This window comes from Caretta caretta, chromosome 9, assembly GCF_965140235.1.
Source record: "Caretta caretta isolate rCarCar2 chromosome 9, rCarCar1.hap1, whole genome shotgun sequence".
NCBI classification, from domain to species: Eukaryota; Metazoa; Chordata; order Testudines; family Cheloniidae; genus Caretta; species Caretta caretta.
In genome coordinates, this window is record NC_134214.1 from 3,944,266 (window position 1) to 3,964,026 (window position 19,761).

General features: G+C 48.9%; 1 protein-coding gene across 3 annotated transcripts in view; it reads left to right on the plus strand.

Annotated features, from left to right (window-relative positions):
* Positions 1–19,761, plus strand: part of P3H2 (prolyl 3-hydroxylase 2) — a 121,475-nt gene that overhangs the window by 40,998 nt on the left and 60,716 nt on the right. The window contains exon 1 of one of the 3 annotated variants that reach the window (XM_048864310.2): positions 2,909–3,040. The exons of the other annotated variants lie outside the window; for them this stretch is intronic. Coding sequence (XP_048720267.1) covers positions 3,008–3,040 — 33 coding nt within the window. The 5' untranslated portion in view covers positions 2,909–3,007. Of the gene's footprint in view, positions 1–2,908; positions 3,041–19,761 lie in introns of those variants that run through there. 3 annotated transcript variants of the gene reach the window in all.

A 19,761-nucleotide genomic window follows, 5' to 3' on the forward strand; every position in this document is an offset into this window, starting at 1 on the left:
ATCGTGTCTCTTATAGAGAACCTGGGACACTGTCTTTGCTTGACAGAACAGTTCCTTTTTGCTGCTGTTGAATAAAAAGAAAACTACAAGTTATCATATCCCTCAGTGTTTCTCAGTGCCCAAGATAGAGAAACCCAATGGAAAGTAATTGAAAAACGCAGAAAGGTGATCAGGATTTTTTTGAATCCCCCTGTAAAATTGAATGGAGAATTGTTTTAGGGGTGGCTTAAAAAAAACATAGGGAAGGACATCATCGTCTGTTAAATTCTGAATTTATCTGTTGAAGACTGCTATGTTGCTATGCAGGCGTACCATGCTTCACTCTTTCTAGAGGTTATATAGTCTACATTTGTTGATCCTGAATAGCGTGTGTGAATTAGTCATTCTGATGTTTATTGCGCTTCCAAATACGGTTTCAGCACCATGTGCAGCAGATCTGTGGTTCCCATTAGTGTTAGCCAGAATTATGTGTGTAATTCCCTGCATATGGTGCTGAAACATTACCCCTTATCTGTAGGCTTCCTTGACCATAGGAAGTTCATGCAGAAGGTTCAGTGGCCAATGAATTCAACACAAAAGGAGTGGGAAGAGGAATAATATCTCCGATGGATTCTGTTTTCTCTCTGTTAAAAGGGAACCTAAAGCTTTAGGTTCATGTAAATCCTCCAAGGCTGCATTGATGAAAAACAGATCCACACCACACACCTACCTTCTGGTATGTAATACCACTAGATCTGATTGTTCTGTTGCATCTCCTCAGCGTTGAATTAAAAGCCAAGTTAAATTCTTCATTTTACAGCTGCCTCCTTCTTGTCCAGACCTGCGGGGGAGAAAGTGGGAGAGGTGGGGCAGCAGAAATTAATTACAAAGCTGTTTACATGTCAAGCTCCTAGTTTATATCCTGATGATCCTATACTTGCAGAGAGCTGATGACTTAATGATTCAGCCAGCCCTTTCCAAGTACTAGCATTCTGCAAATGTGAGAGAGCCTCTTAACATTTCATTACTTTTAATTCCCATTGCTTAATTAAGGGAAACTGTAGGCCAAAACTCCTGGCTGCACTACAGGGGCTTTGCAGAGATGGGCTGAGATAAGAGCCGTGCAAAACATTTTGCTTTCAAAGCTGGGGTTGAGGCTGATGGATTCTCTGAACGTTGGGGGAACCAGTTCACACAGCTACAGAATTTGCAAGCTCTTCCTCCTCTAGCTCTCCTTTCCCTACCCCGAAAAAGCCCAGAGCACTACCCCACCCCCTTCCCCACCCCTGCTGTAAATCAGGAGGGATTTTGGCCCAACAGATAGGGCATAGGAGTGGGAGTCAAGAGAACTGAATGCTGATTGACCCTGATGCACTGTGACACCTTGGGCAAGTCAATTTGGCCCAGATTTTAAAGGTAATTAGCCATTGCTGAGCTCAGCGTTGCCATACGTAACTGATTTAGGAGCCCAAGTCTCCTTTAGAAGCCCAAATCCCACTGGCTGAGCTCAGCAATGCCTAAATACCTTTAAAAATGCAGGCCTCTGCTTTTCAGCACCTTCAGCTCTCTGTGCCTCTGTTTCCCCACCTGCAATATGGGGATAATGGTACTTGCTCTGCTTGGTACAGTGTTTTGAGATCGAGGGCTGGAAAAGGTGATGTCTGCACAAGCTGGAGGGGGATGTTCTTCAGGGAGGCTGGAGTTTCTTGGAAACCAAACGGTACACTTTGCAGAGCTCTGAATGGTGATCAGTGCAAACCGGAAGTTATTAACAGGTGAGCTCAATAGCTACCTGCCAGCCAGGCTCTTGATAGCATTAACCACCTGCTGCCGTGGGGGCACAAATGGAAGACAAAGATTCAGCATGGAGTTGAGCGGCTGGGCATATTCTCTTGATGAGCTGAGGAGATAAATAGGGTCGGCACCTGTCCCTGCAGGTTCAGTTGATCGTTTACCTCTGTGCAGAGATGCAATGAGACTCCACCATGGTTAAATGTCTGTTTAGGCTCTGTAAGAAAGGAAGGGATATACATACAAAGGGGGAAGCAGATATAAGCTGGCTATGTAAGCCCCTGAATTACTCGCAGTCAAGCCAACTGCTGCTGGAATTTGACAATCTACATGTCCCTTGTACAGGAGAATTTCCATTGCCTGAATTACATCATACCCTAACCATGCAGACTTCAGCAGGATTTAAGCCTTTTTCCTGAACATAAATTAATATAAATAATTGCATGTTTCCCAGCTGGGTGAAGGAATGTGAATAGTGGGAAAAGTCACGGAGGCGTTTCTGAGAGAGGCCACTCTAAGGGCTTGGAGATGCTCTGACTCTCTTCTTAGAGGGTGGTTTTTTAATGTGGATGTGTCTGCTGGCATTGGGGAACAATGGGTACCAAGGGAAGGTGCCATGCAGAATGTGCCTCGTATTAAAGCACTTAATCTCGATCAGGCTGGCTCATGTACATTGTGTGAGATGCAACAGAGGAGATGGTGAGAAATTTTACTGAACTCTGTGTGTGTGTGTGTGTGTGTGTGTGTGTGTGTGTGTGTGTGTTTACACTTATAGGTGCTGTCAAACTTTTTTAAAGATACTTTTTCAAATATTGAGGTTTCCTCTGCATTGTGTGTGGCCCAGCATTATCTGTGACTTTAACTCAGCTCAGGGAATAGAATACCACAGTTAACATTTGTTCTCTCTTGTGTATATAGCTGGGAGAGCGCTCCCCACCTGTTTTTTAAGAGCTGAGTAATGTAAGTTTCAAGCCACTTACGGTTATTGTGCATGTCATGTCATTTCTGTGTTCCAGGCCATTGTGGCGTGTGCACGTGTTTGTGGTTGTGCTTGTCTTACTCCATCAGCGTGGTTTGAGCGGTGTTATTCTTAGTTCCAGTTGCAAAACGATCCAGTCTGCCTGCTTCCACCGGGAGAAGGAAATGTAATTGGGGAAATCGTCAGCAAGGGCCACTTTCCAACCACCACCTGCCACCATCTGTGGCTGGGGAAATTCAAGTTTGGGCGAGCTGCGAGATGATGATGAAGGCACTTAATAGCTCTTTATTGGTGAGTGATGCACCCAAATACGTTCAGGAGCTGAAAGCCTCTTCCCCGCCCCCCATGAACCAGAGACAAGACTTTTATTAGGAAGGCAGGTCAGGTCTGGATCTTAAGCTGCGTAGGAGCATCCACTTTGAAAACCATCTCTGTGGTTCATTTATTTACGTGTTGTCCGGAAGGCCAGAGATGCTGCTGTCATTTCAGTCCTGTGAGGGCTGTGCTCGGGAGCGAGCAGAGAACTATTTAAACGGTTCAGATAAAAATCGCTTTCTAACCCCTTGGAGTTAAACTTTGACCGATTGCTGCAGTGTAACCAGGAGCCTTGTCCTGGCGATAGCACCTTGACAGCATCCCTTGGGATGTCTGGAAATACCTTTCCCTCTGGGTGATCTGCCCCTACTTGAGTCGTGTTCTCGGGCATTTTCCCATCTTCTGGGATGAGGGGGGTGGCCCGAGATCAGTGGTAGAGGGGGGCGGCTCAGGGTGCTTTCAGTGGTGGATTTGATTGAGGGCTTTGCTACTGGGAAGTAGCCTGGGGTCTAGTGGCGTGTTGGAAGGGCTCGTTAGCTGGAAGGGGAGTGAGACTGAGGAGGCAGTGGTAGGTGGGTTGTTGTGTCCACTGGTACCAGGCGCTGCCCATTGCTAGCAACTGAGAGTTGGTGATTCTGGCTGAAAACTTCTGCCTTCTTTCCTCACAACCTGCCTGTGAATTTTGACTTACCGAAGCCGGACTGAGGCAAAGGCCCTCATCTGTCACATTGTGGAGAGGGGCAGGCTGGGTCCCTGCAAAGGCCCTAAGGTTCCCTCTGGATGTTGGCTCACAGGCTGGCTACTGGCCCTCGGGACTCTAGCCTCCTGGGCTAGTAGGGCTGGGAATGGTGGGGGAGGTAACGTTCTCCAGGCTGGAGCTGTGGGACGCATCCGGCTGTGCTGCTGCCCACCCGCACGGCGGCTCAGAGGGGACAGCAGCCTTGTGGCCTCGGAGGAGTATTTTCACCCCGTAACAACAGCAGCGAGTTTAGAGCCCCGTGCAGAGACACAGCACAGCTGTTGTGAGGAGGCGAAATGGGAGCAAGCCGCTGCCCAGAAGCAGCGCGAGCCTTTGACCCTTCAGATGCGGAGCCAGCCCGAGAGGGGCGCGGTGGGGAGCCTGGAACCTCCAATGAGGTTTCCCTCTGTGCTGGGAGGGGAGTCAGTGATTCCAGCCCAACTCCTACTCTCTTATCCCTGCTGCTCGTCAGCCGACAGACTTGGAGAGGGGAAGGCAGGGGCTGGGGGGCTGAGAACAATGGTGGCTCAGATTTTCCAGCTGTCAGATATTTAATGGAATTAACTCTCCCCCCCTCCCCTGCCCTTCACTACTCCCTGGGGAGCCAGCTGCAGGCCTGCCTGCAGCCAGCTAGACCCAAATCCTGGACCAGATTCCCAGCCTCCCCCGCCCCCAGGGGACGGAGCCTCCGTTGGGCAGGCATCCAGCGGAAAGGGGACTGCTTAGCCGTCTTCCAAGAGAGCGAGTCTGGCAAGGTGTGAGCAGCACCCTGGGGACTCAGGCACAGGGGCAGCTGCGTGCAGAGATGGTCATAGGTGGGATCACTCGCAGGCGACCCCGAATATTTGCCCCCCCACCCCCGAAATGTACAGCAGGCCGAACAGAAGTGGGGAGAGAAACGTTTCTGTTGTGGGAGCAGGGAAATATTGGAAGGGCACCTCTTCTTGCTGCCTCCGAGTGCTAGGCGCACATGAATCCCGTCCCCTCTGGCTGTAGAGCCATTGTGTAGCTCTAGGAACGAGGCCTTCCTGGAAAGCGAACGGCCTGCAGGCCAGCTGAGAGCCTCCTTCCCCTCCGGCCCCTCAGTGTGCCGGAAAGCAGGGGGTCAGTTCCCCCGTCATGTGGGAGTAGGGATTGCAAAATCCCCTGGGGCAGCAGAGCTGCATGTTGCGTTTGAGGCCCTTCTTACGCGTGGGAGGGGCAGGCAGGATTTGCCCTGACCCGTTTTCCTTTTTGCCGTGATCTGAGCTGTGTGCAGGGCTGGGGAGGTGTGTGGCCAACGTGTAAGGCAGCTATTGCGGGAGGGCGGGGGATGTGGGAGAAGAGATTGTTATGGGTTTGGTGGCGCCTTTCCCCCGTGGGCTGCCAGTTCAAATCCAGCCCAGCTCCGTAAGGACTGAAATTTGCTACCATCTAATGGCTATTCTGCGGCACGTATGCGCTGTCAGGTCTCGGTGGGTCTCATGGTCCGGTGTCTACGCCGGCATCTGGGTTGCTCCATGTTGTCCAGGAGCTTTGGGTACGACTGCCCCGCCTGAACCCCACCGCTTTGCTATAGGAGAGCATTGAGGGTGGGGGGTTGATTCCCGCTCTGCGGGTGGCATCGTGAACGCACCCTAGGACTGCACAAAATGAAGCCTGTAGGTTTTGTCGAGTCGGCTGTTCAGAACTGGTTGTGGAGTCCTCTAAATCAGTGCTACTCAAAGTGGTGGTCCGGGGACCGGTGCCGGACCGTGAGCCATCAGCTGCCGGTCCGCGCACACGTTGAAAAATAAAATTGCCAGTCCCCCACATCAGATAGCTTGAGAAACACTGACTCTAATACGATCCAGTAATTTCCTCCTCCCCTGCTTCCCGCCACCCCAGACCAGACGCCCTGCCTGTTGTCCGGAGGATCTCGAGTTACCCTGTGTGAAGTCACATTTTTCCGAAGCCTTGTTTCATTGCCGCTGCGAGTGGGGATGGAATCGGGGCGGTCTGCGTGAATGCTCTGTGTCCTGGGTATCTACTACCAGAGCAGTGCAATTTCAGGCTTTCCTCAGGGTTTGGTTTCCAGCACTTGACTCCCTAGACTGTGTTACAGAATTCCCTTCTGTCCAGGCTTCAAAACCGGTTTTATAACGACTCTGGTTTACCAGCCGGAAAGCAGCTGGCTGCACATTCCTAGAGTCACTAGAAGTCTAAGCCTTTCACTGTTTCATCTTGCAATGCTTCTCTGTCACGTTCGGCTTCTCTGCAGAGAACTTATCGCTGCTCAGATGGACAGCCCCAGACTCTGACCTCCTCTGGTTACCCACAGATCAGGGACAGCATGGGCAGCAGCAGAGCAAATTGGCTTGCTCGGTGACCTTGGGCTAGTCACATCGTCACTCTGTGCCTCAGTTTCCACATCTGTATAATGGAGATGGTGATATTGACCTGCTTTGTAAAGCGCTTTGAGATCTAGGAATGAGAAAAGCTAGGTATTTATTTTGTTTTATTACCCGGCTGGGCTGGTTTTAAACCAGCTGCCTAGAAAAAGAGCAAATTCCGTCCTCACGTAAGTACAGGTGACTTTTATTGAAGTCAATGCAAGTTGCACCCAGCGATCACTGAGTGAAGGATGGGTCAAACCCAGTTGACATATGGGCTAGGAGCCTTCTCCGGGCCTCCTCCTTGTCCCCTTCCCCTGCTGTGTCTCCGAGAGGGGGATGGTGAAGAGCTACATGGAGCAGTAGCGTGGCCCTTTCCATCCATCCACCCCACCACTTGCTGGGTGCGGCTGGTGCTTTCAGTGCAGCCTGGCCAGCAGTTAGGCTGCTGAAGGCCTGTCTAGACCGCATTAGTCTCAGCGGCTCCCCCTACTTTTTGATAGGGATGAATTTGAGACTCTGGGTTTTTATTCCAGACTGAGAGTATTGCGTTGAGTAAACTGCTCCGGTGGGAGCAGCACATGGCCACTCAAATGGGTCTTTCTTTCTACCTGCGACTGCTTCTCCCCTTTCCCTTGTCCTGGGTGCCTTCTCTGAGTCAAAATGACTGGACTATCTTCAGCCCATGCTGGTAACATGCTTTACTAGCATACTTTAGTGGGGAGCAAAGGTGGGGAGGTCTAAAGTCTGCAGGCTCAGCTCTGACCAATTTCTTACAAATAGCTGGGCTCAGGTCTCCGATATTTATTTGTCCACTGCACAAGAATATTTTCCTTCAGGGAGAGTGCCCAGGTGGGGGCAGGGGGAGACAAGAGGTTAAAAACTTCTCTCCCTTAGTTTATTTTTTTTCTTATTTGTTTGCAAAATCTATCTAAAACTTTACATATGTAGGACGTTTTTTAAAATAAAAATAAATACCTCAGGGCTCTCAGAAGATAAAACCTGTCGTCAACCCTACAATAATAAATAGGTGTGTACAGCTTAGTATTCTTGAGCAACCCTACAATAACAAACCATTGTGTGCAGGGCAGTACACTCAGCAGCCCTACAGAAAGAAGCCAGTGTTTACAACCCAGGGTTCTTGTGCAACCCTGCAATAACAAGTTGGTGTGTGCACAGTGCAACAAGAATCTCAGTCATTTAGTTTCAAGGTCCGGGGTGTTTATTTTAAACAGTGATTGAAGCTAGTTTTAAAAAATTATGCAGAATATCTTGACAAAAATGTCCCCTTTGTCTCCGCTGTTACTCCCCAGCTTTCTCTTATCTGTGTAGTGGCTTAAGGATTTACTGGGTTTGCTACTGCCCAAGGTTCCTTTCGCCAACAGTCACAACTGAAAGGGAGGCAGAAGTTTAAAACGAATCCTTTTAAAATCGAGATTTTGCACGATTTTCAGAGCCACAGATGGTTTCTGAGCCATAATCGTAGCTTAAAATACGGCTTCCACTTCTCGAGCTAAAAAGCAAGACATTTTATTGAACGCAGAACTATGTCCAGCTGCCGCTCGAGCTGTCATTGTTCTTGAAATGGAATTACCAGATATTTTATAAATTCTTCCCCTTGTGGGGGAGTCAGCAGAATGAGAGAGCGGAAAAACACACTAAAAGTCTGGCTGGCTCTTTGAAACTTGGATTTGAGATCCATTCCTGTTCGTTTTAAAGGGACCCTCTCAAATTTGCTTGGGCCCCAAAAGTAGACTTTTTATTTAATAATAATAATTAATAATGTTTGTCTAAATAATGTTTGTATATTGCATATGTAAGTGTATCTATGTACTGTATATATGTGTATGCATGACCTGTCTGAATATGGGGGGGGGTCTATACACACATACCTATGTAAATATCTGTCTTTGTGCTGGTATAAATGACCACTCAGAGAAGGGCAGTGGAGAATCAAGCCCTAGGTATCTGCATTCTTTCCCCTGACCTGGCTATTGACAGGCAGTGTGACCTCGGGTGGTCTCCATGGGTTGGAAAGTGCCTGCTCGCATTTGCACACACTTGACATGCAAGTCTGTCTCCCGTGCTCAGCTTGGCAGTGGCTTCCCGGTCAGCAGTGCATGGCCGCGGGTGGGGCTTGGTGGTGGGCTGTCCGCGAGAGCCTGGCAGGCTGTGGAATTGCTCGAGGAGCTTGGGAGGTTGATGCGGTGTCTCCCTTCTTCCCTCATCCCATTACACAGCCGCAGCACGCTTTAGATTGTGTACCGAGCTGCAGATTTGCCCCTGGGTGATGAAGAATAGGCACCGTTGACTGTCAGAGGCTGCGTAATCAGGGCTGTTCAATTGCTATCCTTCCCCAGCCTGCTGTCCCCTCTTCAAGAACCTGAAATGGCTTTGAGGCTGCAGGCTCGAATTTGCCATTGGCGGAAGAGAAGTGCGGAGTTTGACAAGGGGAGTGAGCCGAGAATTCCCTTGGGGCAGCCTATTCGCCGACTCCGTGGGCGCTCCGGGGCTCACACAGTCACCGAAAAAGATCGTGGGTGCTCAGCACCGCAAAGCCGGATTAGTCTTTTGTGAGCCCAAGTCCTCAAACCATCGCCCTGCCTGTTGCCCTGCCGCAAGGCCTTGGGGCCCCCTCTGGCCTCTTCACCCCCCCAAAGCCCCACCTCCACTCAGACGCTCTTACCTAAGGTCTGCACATTCGAGAGAGCATCTGTTTGAGAAGGGAGCATATTTTAGTGGTTACTCTCGGGGGCTGGGTTTCTTGCATCTTTCACACAGCAAACAGGTGAGAGAAAATGTAAAACTAGAGCTGGTTGAAAAATGCCGTTCCAAACGTTTTTCCCAAAGGAAAATGGCTTTTCAACAAAAACAGAAATTTTTATCCCAAAATTTCCATTTTCACCTAAAATTTTTTTGTTTTCAAAGAAAATTTTTGACAGAAAAGGAAAATGTTCATTTTTAATCCTCTTTTTTCTTTTTTTTTTTGGTGAGGACATTTTTTCCCCACACTAGTTCTAAGCAAGATCACAAAAATTGGCCGGGCTCGGTGCAGGTGTTGAGTCCAAAGTGGGTTAGGGTCCATTTTTATTTTAATATAGGTGGGATTTCAACTTGATACTGTCTCTAATAATTGCACCATAGGAATGGCTCCTGAATATTCTAATCATTGGAGCCATACAGCTTTGTAAAGCAACAGCCGTTGTGATTATAGCAGGTGGGTGTGTACCAGGCTGGCTTCTCCTGATCTATCAGACACATCACATGTGTTTTCTTTTTCAGATTACCTAAGCACAACAAACGCAATGTTTACCCATAAGAACAGCTCCAGAGAAAAGACTATCCCCGTCTCCCGGCTAAACTTTATCCCTATTTGACAAACTCTTTAAGACTGTATTATACATTATCAAGATTAAAAATAAAAAAGCTGCCTAAATACACAGTGACCAGAGAGACCGGAAACATGGGGGCTTCCCTTAAACAAACACAGAGCAGGAAGTCTCAGTAACCAGGCTAACGTGCAGGGCTTAATTTGTAATGAGAGAGGGGGAGGGGCTCAAGGAATTTTTTTTACTTTCATAACTGACGCAGCAAGCCCAGAGGGGCCAAGGCTACGAACGGCCAAGCCCAGAGGGGCAAGCTGGGGAGCAAATTAAGCCCTGCTAATATGACCTCCTTAACTCTCACTATTGTGCCTCTGGTTTTTTTTTGCAGCAGTTTGAATTATTGGCAGTGTTGGCCCCAGCTTTAGATTTCTTCTCTCAGGATTAGTGGTTTGACTGGACACTGACCTGGAGGGCATCCGATCCTGTACTGTCAGCCAAATGCATACCTGGGTCAGGATTGGGAAATATTCTCAAGCCAGGCTCTAGGTTCCTTAGAGTTGGCCTTCGCTCCCACGTGATTGTCATTCAGTATCGTGTCCAGCACGATGCGAAGTGCTTCACTGAACAGACAAATCAGCAAAACATGGACCCTGCCCCAAAGAGCTCACAAGCTAAGGCCCCACTCCTGCAAACACTTACGTGCCCGCTTAATTTAAGCCCAGAAGTAGTTCTGACTGTGACATCAATGGCACTTCTACACAGGGGACGTAGTTGGGTTGGTTGGGGTAGTGTGCAACTTGATTTGCGCTGCAGTGACCCCGTAGTTTTGGAGTGGTGCTCATGGACTCCAAAGCAGCACGCCCCAGTCTGTTGCCATCGACCCGAAGGAAGAGCTCTGCGAGGGAGAAGGCAGAGAGAGGCCACTGAGGGGTGTGTGAACTAACTTCCCCTAGTTGATGCATCTAAGCAAGGTCAACAGAAGGATGCTTACATTGACCTAGCTACTCTTGCCTGGGGAGGTGCTGTCCCTACCGCAGTGGTAAAAGTGTCCCTTTTATTATTGTAGGCTGCGTCCACACCAGTAGCTCTCCATCTTCCCAGACTCCTGCACCCCTTTCAGGAGATCTGATTTGGGTTGCGTACCCCAAGTTACTCTCCGTTCGAAACAACTTACTTACAAAATCAGACCTAAAAATATAAACGTGTTCCAGCACACTCTTACTGAAAAATCACTCACTTCCTCATTTTTACTATATAATTATAAGATAAATCAATTGAAATATAAATATTGTACTTTATAGAGCAGTATAAACAAGTCATTATATGAAATTTTAGTTTGTCCTGACTTCGCTAGTGCTTTTTATGGAGCATGTTATAAAACCAGGCAAATCTCCAGATGAGTTGATGTACCCCCTGGAAGACCTCTGCATACCCACAAGGGTGTGTGTGTACTGGTCTACCTTGTGGGGTTATGCCTGCATGGCTGTGTTTCTGCAGCGATGCTACAGTAGTCCCTGGGGTGTAGATGTGGACTAAGGACACACACAGGCAAAGCAACATTAGAGCTGGTTAGAAAATGTTGGTGACACTGAAATTGTACTCTCCCATCAAAGAAAAAATTATTCCAGGGAAGTGTGTGTGTGTGTGTGTGGGGGGGTGCGCATGTACATATGGTATGTATAAATTTTAGACTGTGTGTATGTTAATTATATAATCACATATATCAAACCATAGACACTGTTCTCCCTTTAATAGTATATGCTGAATTCCTCCCAAGGCCTCTTATTATCTGGTTGAGAGCAGAACCTACATGTCAGTCTGAGGAGGGTTTTTTCCCTCTTCTTTTCCCACTCTCTAATTTAAGTCTTCCTAGGACTTCCTTGATCCAGAACTACTCCTCTGGCAGCGGCAGGAGAGTGAGTCATGCCTGAGGCCTGTAATCCCATCGCCGGTTTTTGGAAGGCAGCGCTGGGTCTGCTTCAGCAGCGTAAGGCATTTCAAACAAAACAAACCCATTGTGCCGTGTGTCTTGTGCTGTTGGCCCTTTGACAGGTTCAGCACATTAAAAAGGGGGAGGGAATACTCATTTGATTTAAGGTAATTAATAGCTTAATGAATGCCTCTCCCCTCCCCACCACAAGCAAAATTGCTTGCTCTGTTCAGGTCAGGGGCCAGGCTGTTTTATAACTCACCCCCCTCTATGAGACAGTTGTACTCTGTTGTTAGTTCCAACAAACCCCTTCTGCCTATGCCCCCCTAGATGAAATTATTGTTGTAAAAGTAAAATCCTATGGGAGCCAGGGTATATGGAGAACCTCAGATGCTGTGGGGTGGAAAAGGAAACCCGGTTGTAAGTGAGGATTTAAACTGTGGTTTCTGATTTAGCGGGTGCTGATGTGTGGTTTTGATATCCTGTGAGTGTGGTTTACAGACAATGCTGGTGGCATACTTTTTCATTATAAATATTATTCATTATAGGCCCTTGATCTCTTAGCAGGGACTCTTCCCTAGTACCTTATGCTGGAGTAACAGCATATCATACTTAGCGTAGCAAGCAGGCAGCCCACTGATGGCATGGAGCAGCTGAGATCAGAGGATGGGTTCACCTCTGCTCAGACTGCTAGACACAGTCTGAGCCTCCATGGGTGGAGAGGAGAGGCTGTAATATGCCAAGTGAAGCTGTGGATGAATTCTATTAGACTCCTTAAGGGAACAGCACTCAACTTCCCTGGTGCGGGAATGGGGCTATTTTGATTTTTCCCTAGCACCGTAAGGGTATTCATAGAATCATAGAATATAAGGGTTGGAAGGGACCCCTGAAGGTCATCTAGTCCAACCCCCTGCTCGAAGCAGGGCCAATTCCCAGTTAAATCATCCCAGCCAGGGCTTTGTCAAGCCTGACCTTAAAAACCTCTAAGGAAGGAGATTCTACCACCTCCCTAGGTAACGCATTCCAGTGTTTCACCACCCTCTTAGTGAAAAAGTTTTTCCTAATATCCAATCTAAACCTCCCCCACTGCAACTTGAGACCATTACTCCTCGTTCTGTCATCTGCTACCATTGAGAACAGTCTAGAGCCATCCTCTTTGGAACCCCCTTTCAGGTAGTTGAAAGCAGCTATCAAATCCCCCCTCATTCTTCTCTTCTGCAGGCTAAACAATCCCAGCTCCCTCAGCCTCTCCTCATAAGTCATGTGTTCTAGACCCCTAATCATTTTTGTTGTCATTATTGATGACACATTGCAGACAAAGGCTCAGTGGCAGGTGCGTTTTCCAGGAGTGCGGGTGGGGTCTGCACTGTGGGGTAGGGATGCACCTGGTATATTACAGAGGTGCCGTGTAACTAGTTCTAGCGAGGGTATTGTATCATACTGGATCTGGCACTGTGTATTTGTATGTGATCTACGTCTATTGATAAATAAGCTTGTTTTTGCCTGAGGAGGTAGCTGGGTACGGGAGCAGTCTGAGCTGCTTTGCCGCTGGCTGGGGTGGAAAATGTTTTCCCTGCCCACCCCCAGCAGCCAAAAGTAAAAGAACCAAGCGGTGCAGTGGTACTACGCCGTCTGGGAGCCCCTGGAACTGGCCCTGACAGGGTACGTACTACTTGACAGCTCTGTGAAATCGGAGCGCCCCTGGAGATGGCTTCCCTGCATTCTCAGTCCGGGGAGCTTTCCAGTATGCTCAGCCGAGGACTAGCTACTGCTCTCCGGAACGACCAGGGAAAGCAAACACGCAGACCCTTGGAGAAATCATGTTGAGATTAAGTCAATGAAAATGCAAGCTGCTGCTTCCAATAACAAACCCAGAGGTTTAGTGGCGTGTGCATTAAAACTTAGAAGGGAGAGAAAAGTCAAATATTTATATCCACTCCGGAAGCTGTTCTGAAGGAAGCCATGGTACATTGACTTCTGACCTCTTTCCCCCTGTTTGTTAGCTTTAGATCCAGCGCTGAAGGATCAGAGCTTTGAGACCCTGGCAAATTAAACACAGGGTGGGCGCTGTGCCAAAGCCCCGCGTGGCTTGATTTCATTTTTCATTTACTTTTATTTGTAGACATTTAACATACTTTCTTGGCCCATGTTGTGAGACTGGGCTCAGACTGAACAATCAGGTAATTATATTAACAGACCTTTGAGTGAACAGGGAACTTTTCTGCCTCCTTTTAAACAATCACAGTAGATGGGGAGGCTGTTTCTAGCACTTAGTCACTAGCTGGAGGACTTCAGAAGTCATTAAAGTGTGGGTGTAACAGGGGCTGTGGCTACAGGGGGACAAAGGAGCTGGGTCCTAGGGGAGACCCTGTCTTGACCGGATAAAGTCCCTTCAATTCCCACCGCTCTCTGTGACTTCTCAGAAGCTTCTGCTCAGTCTGCTGCCCTCCCTTGCTGTCCCCTCTTTGCACACACAGCAGGCTCATGATGGCTGCAGGGCATGCTAATCTGCCCTCCCCTGTATCTGCTGCCCCCACTTTGTCTACCTTGGGCAGGAGGCTGGGAGAGGAATGTCACTTACCTAAGTAGATCCTGCCTGTCTGGTCCCTGGAGCTGCTCCGCTACATCTGACCCAGACAGCCAGGCAGGAACCCCTTCCCTCTACTGTCAGTTGAGCAGTGAAGGGAGGGGCTGGAAAGCGGAGAACTGGATATAAAATTAAACTCCCTGGGTGAGATTCTGGCCTTTCAAGTCCACAGGAGTTTGGCCATTGATTTCAACAGGGCCAAGATTTCACCCTGAATTTCAAAGTTGTTTCAAAAGAAAAATGTGGATTTGCTCTATCAATAGTTACAGGGGCAGATCCAGCACCGCTGTAATGGAGTGGTGCCGGTTCATTTGCCCATCGTATGCTGAGGGTCTGGCATGCTGTTTCTAGACACTGGGGTATTTGCCATCCTTGGTTAAGAAATACCCAGTACATAGGCCATTGTTGCGGTTATAAATTGTGCATATTTTCAAATACAAAGGGGAGAAAAGAACAAATTTCCTTTTCCCTGGTGTGTTTAAAAAAGACAGCTGTACGGTGCCACGGTAATGGGATTGTGTTTACCCCTGTCTCTTAGTGCTGGGAGGAGTCCTCCATCCTGCCATGCAAATCCAATGAAGTCCGTGGACACGAACCTTTCAGTGTGCTGAAGATACAGAGTCCAATTCAGCATTGCTTTGCACCGGGCCTCGTCATTCACACCAGTGCAGAGTGGGTGGAAAAATGCCATTGTAAAAGTAGACACCAGGTCCAGGACTTTGGTCCCCTAAGTCTTTGTATCTATCACCATGCTGCACAACATGGCTGTAGGGTTAAAGCTCATTATCCTGTCTCAAAAAACACAGGCCTCAACCTCTGGATCCCAAGGGAAATCACTATTCAGGTTTAGCTGGAAGATGCTCTAGAGCTAGTTGGAAGATGCTGCTTCATTGAAATTTCAGCTTTTGGTCTCGATTTGGGCCGAGAAATTTTTTCGATATCTCGGAAATTTTGGTGGGGTGGGAGAATCTTCCCTGCCCAGCTCTAGTGAGCCCCGCAGTGTTGGGCTTCGTACGTGCACGTGAGTAATTCTGATTGCGACCAACAGAGGGCAGTGGTGCACATGCACATCACTATTTGCGTGCAATGCCTCGTGCCATGACAGGAATGGTGTCTTCGTAGGTGGTACAGTAACCCACTTGAAAGCACGACTTCATTCTCCATGTTCCCTTAGGTTTATGATGCCGGATAATAGCAATCACAAGCAGTGATTTATGCTTCTGACTCTTACATTTTTATTTTTATTTTTTTCAAAAGTGACCTAGCCCAAATATCAAGGGTTCAAATGTGCAAGGTTTTCTAATGGTTGGTGCCATGTCAGATGTTCCATAGAAACACGACAACTCACAAGCCAGCTTAAAGCACCCAATCTTGGTGCACGGAGGGAAAGTGAGACCTCTGAATAGCTTCAGGGGCGAATACCAGTTTTTATGCTGAAATTTCAGCTCCACAGCGGCGTGTGGTACAGTCCAGATGCTTTCAGTTTCATAAAAGGCTGCGTATGAGTGTTCCGTATGCCTAAACGTGTTCCCAGAGGGCTAATCCAGGCCTGCTGAGCTCTCTCCCTGTGCACTGCGGCCTGATTTCATCCAGGCTACTCAAATCAGTGTGGCTCTATACAGGCCATTTCTGCCTAGCAGTTTCTCAGTTGTCTTGAAGTGAAATCTCTGACCTTTAAAACAATAAGGGACTCTCTGAAATCAGCCCAAGGCAATGCGGATATAGTCGCGTCAACTGTGACATGGCTTCATATTGTCCTAGCTTGTTTCATCGAGAGAAAATATTGTAAGTATTTTTCCGACTTCTATTATTTTCATCCTCCTTTTTTTGTAGTGCTATGGATTAAAATTCCAGCTAGTCACCTCTGCATCGAGGGGGTTTCACATCGGGCTTAGGTCGCAAGTGCAATGAGTTTCCCCAGTGCTTGAGCGATTAAAAAGCAGACTGAGTAAGGCATTAGAATGTATGTATTATAAAAACGCTTTGAAATGATTAGGACTTTCACATGACAAAACACGCCGTATAGACTCAAGGAGCTCAATCTACTGAGTTCAACAAAGAGAAGATTAAGGGGTGACTTGATGGCAATCTGTAAGTACCCACCTAGGGAACAAATATTTCATAATGGGCTCTTCAGTCTATAATACACTCCAATGGCTGGAAGTTGAAGCTAGACACATTCAGACTGGAAATAAGACCTAAATTTTTAATAGGGTATTAACCCTTGGGATGATTTACAAAGGGTCATGCAGGATTCTCCATCACTGGCAATTTTTAAATCAAGATGGGACGTTTTGCTAAAACATACAGTCTAGGAATTCTTGTGGGGCAGGTCTCTGGCCTGTGTTACACAGGAGCTCCGACCAGATGATCACAATGGTCCCTGCTAGCCTTGGAATCTACGGATGCACTTGTGCAATAACTAGCATATGAAACTGTGAGATCTGCTGTTTCTCACCCTCCCTCCTCCCCTCTTGTTTGGCGCTTGCCTTTTGACTTTTAGATTGGATCATAAGCTTCATGGGGCAGAGACCAGAGGCACTTTGGAAAAGTTTACCTAAGTGGTTTAGGAGCCGACTGGCATTTAGGCACTTATGTGACTCAGGCAGTTCTGAACATTTTACCCCTTGTGCCAGGTGTTTGACAAACAAACAGTGACCCTGACCTGACCTGATTGGTAGCACCCTGCAAATCCATGGATATCCATTTTATATCCAAGGATCATTTTTGCAGATCGTATGCGGATACAAATTTGTTATACGTGCAGGGCTGTACGGATTGGTGCGTTACTGTGATACAAACAATAAGAAACAATCCTGCCCCAGACAAAGAGGTAGTTTAAAGAGGCCAAATTGGTTTGGTTTGGGTTCTCCTTCCCCCCCGCCCCCCGTGTTAATTTCTTTGATTCCTAGTGGGCATCGAACCCGACACTCTGCATAAATAAAGAGCGGCACCAAAAATGTGGTCTGCCTGTTCCATGGCCTGAGAAAGACATGAAAGAAGATGATTTTGCAGTTCCCTCATGGCTTCCATCCAAGGCTCTCAAGGAACTTTACATACATTAATGGATTTCCCCTCTTTCCCTGGGAGGTAGGTAGATTAAGGAGGATGCTGAAATATTTAGTCTTTGTTGTAGGAGGGGGAAGGGAGCCTCTCAAATGGCCGACGCAAGGAATTAGAGTGATCTCCGTGGGTTGCTCCAAGGACCCTGGGGGGTTTTGACACCCCAGCACGCTGGAGCCAGAGGCAGCTGCCCACCCCTAATACAGGCAGTGGTTACAACACCATCAGTCCACGGTCGCAGAACTCCCTCCAGGCGTTTGACCCTCACGGCAGCCCGTGGAGGCGGGTGGGTGCCGTCCCCATTTTACTGAGGAGCAGCAGAGGGCCAGAGGTGCGACGGCCCAAATATTGAAGAGTGGCCTCAGGTTCGTGCCCCTCATGAGGCAGCCTGGTGCACAACACCCCTGAAGGTAAGGCCCAGGGCATGTCATACGGGGCACCCAAAAATTAGAGGCTGCTCTTGAAAACTTGGGCCTAACCAACTTGCGCTGCAGGGTCCGAGAGGGGTAGACTTCAGGCCTTGTGACGCTTGGGCCTGTCCCTCCCTGCTGCCCCCACATCGAATCGCACATTGCAGCCCTCCAGCGCACGCGAACACGTCCAGCAGCCCCTGCGTTTGCTGCTGCAGAGACCCCATGAGTCGCACCCGCTCCATTGACCCAGCCCCAGGGCGGGTTCATCCTTCCAACGGGCACTAGCGTGGCACCAAAGGGCTGTGGCCAAGTCCCCTTCGGGGAGGTTCTCGGCAAAGGGGGCTCGAGGAACGTGGCTCAGAGTCGATGCCGAGCAGTGGTGAGGGAGGACCTGTTTGCCATTCGTGTGTGGTCTGGCGACTCAGCCGGCTTCTGCTGCTGCCACTGGAAACCAGCTTTTTACGTTCGCCTCGCTCCTGGGATGTCTGCCCTGAGCGCGGTCGCGTGTGCTTCACGCCCGTGGCAGCTCTGCCCTCGGATGTCTCCCGTCTACACTGGAATACGTTGCTGAATTGGAGCTTGTGGGCTAGTTATTCCCCAGCTGGGTCGAGCTGGAGCACCGCTCTGGCTCTGGGGCGGTCGCACGAACCTGCTGAGCTACAGAAGGTGCTTGAGGAGAGTGGTCTGGGACTCAGGGGAGTCGGGGTCCCTTCGCAGCTCTGCTGGGGAATTGCTGTGTGACCTTGGGGATGGTCACATCCCAGCTCCGTGCCTCAACTTCTACATTGGTACGGGTGGTACTGTCTTACCCCTGGCTATTCAGGCTTAGTTAGTTAAAGTTTGTGCTGAGGTTCAAAGTCCCGGGTAGTTGTTTTTAAACAAAACCAAGAAAACCCTTTCTTTAGAAGACAACAGACAAGATGGTGGCTTTACCCCATCACCTGCCTGTCAGCTTGGTATGTACATGCCAGTCTGCCCCATTTTTATGCAGGTTCCCGCAGCTGCTGAAAGTCTGGGGCATCTCAGATGCAGTGACTGAGCAGGTATGGAGGGGAGTCCCCCGACTCTGGTCCCCCTTTGTTAGGCTCCATTAGATCCTCCTGAGGCTGTAGTACCCGGCAGAGAGCACAATTTCTGGTTCCTGATTGACCCTTCCTGGTTTTGTCTGCACCAGGGGGCACGGGTCCCGAGTGTGCAGTAGGCACCCAGCTCTGCTGCCCGTCGGGGCATCGCCTAGCAGGGCGCTGCTGCCTGACGGCCGCTTCACTGCAAGCACATGTGCTGGGCCCCTCGGGAGAGGCCTGTGGAGTGGGTGGATGTGGATGGAGTTATTGGTTTCCTCTGAGATGCTTTGTTTCAAAAGGGTGGATTAGCGCATATTGGTCTCTGCTGTCACCTGCCATGGTGGGAGGTCCCATGGTCTCTGTCAATGGAAAATGTGGGACACTTGGCTGGTCTCCTTCTGGCCCAGCTGGGCTCTGATCCATCTAGCTCGGGCTGGGTCCCTCCTCGCAAGTACCCCAACAGGGCTGAGCCTGCTCCCTCCAGCTCAATCGGTCTGGACTGGGTTTCTCCTCTGCTCAGTTGGGCCAGGCTTGCCTGTCGCAGCCAGCTCTTGGGCAGCGGCTGCTGCTCCTTTTGCTGTCCTGCATTTGCCATGCAACGGTCTCCATCAGCTGTAATGACTTTTGGTGAGCCCCACTGTGGAGACGATCAGTATCTCCTCCATGTCACAGATGGGGAAACTGAGGCACAGGGCAGCTAATCAAGTTGCCCGGGGTGAGACAGAGAGGCTGGAAATAGAATAGACAACAGATACGGTGTTTCTGTGGTAGAAAGTCTTGGTGTTTTTTATTAAAAAGAAAAGGAGGACTTGTGGCACCTTAGAGACTAACACATTTATTTGCTCAAATAAATTGGTTAGTCTCTAAGGTGCCACAAGTCCTCCTTTTCTTTTTGTGAATACAGACTAACATGGCTGCTACTCTGAAACCGGTGTTTGTATTGCCTCTTCTCCATTGGTGCTCTGCTCATAGGGCTAAATACAGCCTGGAGTAAATGGGTGTGGAAATTTCTGGGCCAAAGTCAATAGGGACCTGATGATCTAAGTTCTGTGTCACCTGCAAGTTGGTCAGAAAGCAGGAGAAAGTGGCCAAGTAAGAGCGCTATGTGCCCATTTAGCCTTCAGTGGATGTGCAAAAGGAGTGACGCTTACACACAAAGTAAAGCAGGCTTTCCCATGCCATCTCTGGTGCTCCTGGCACCCAATTCAGTCCTGGCATAAGCAG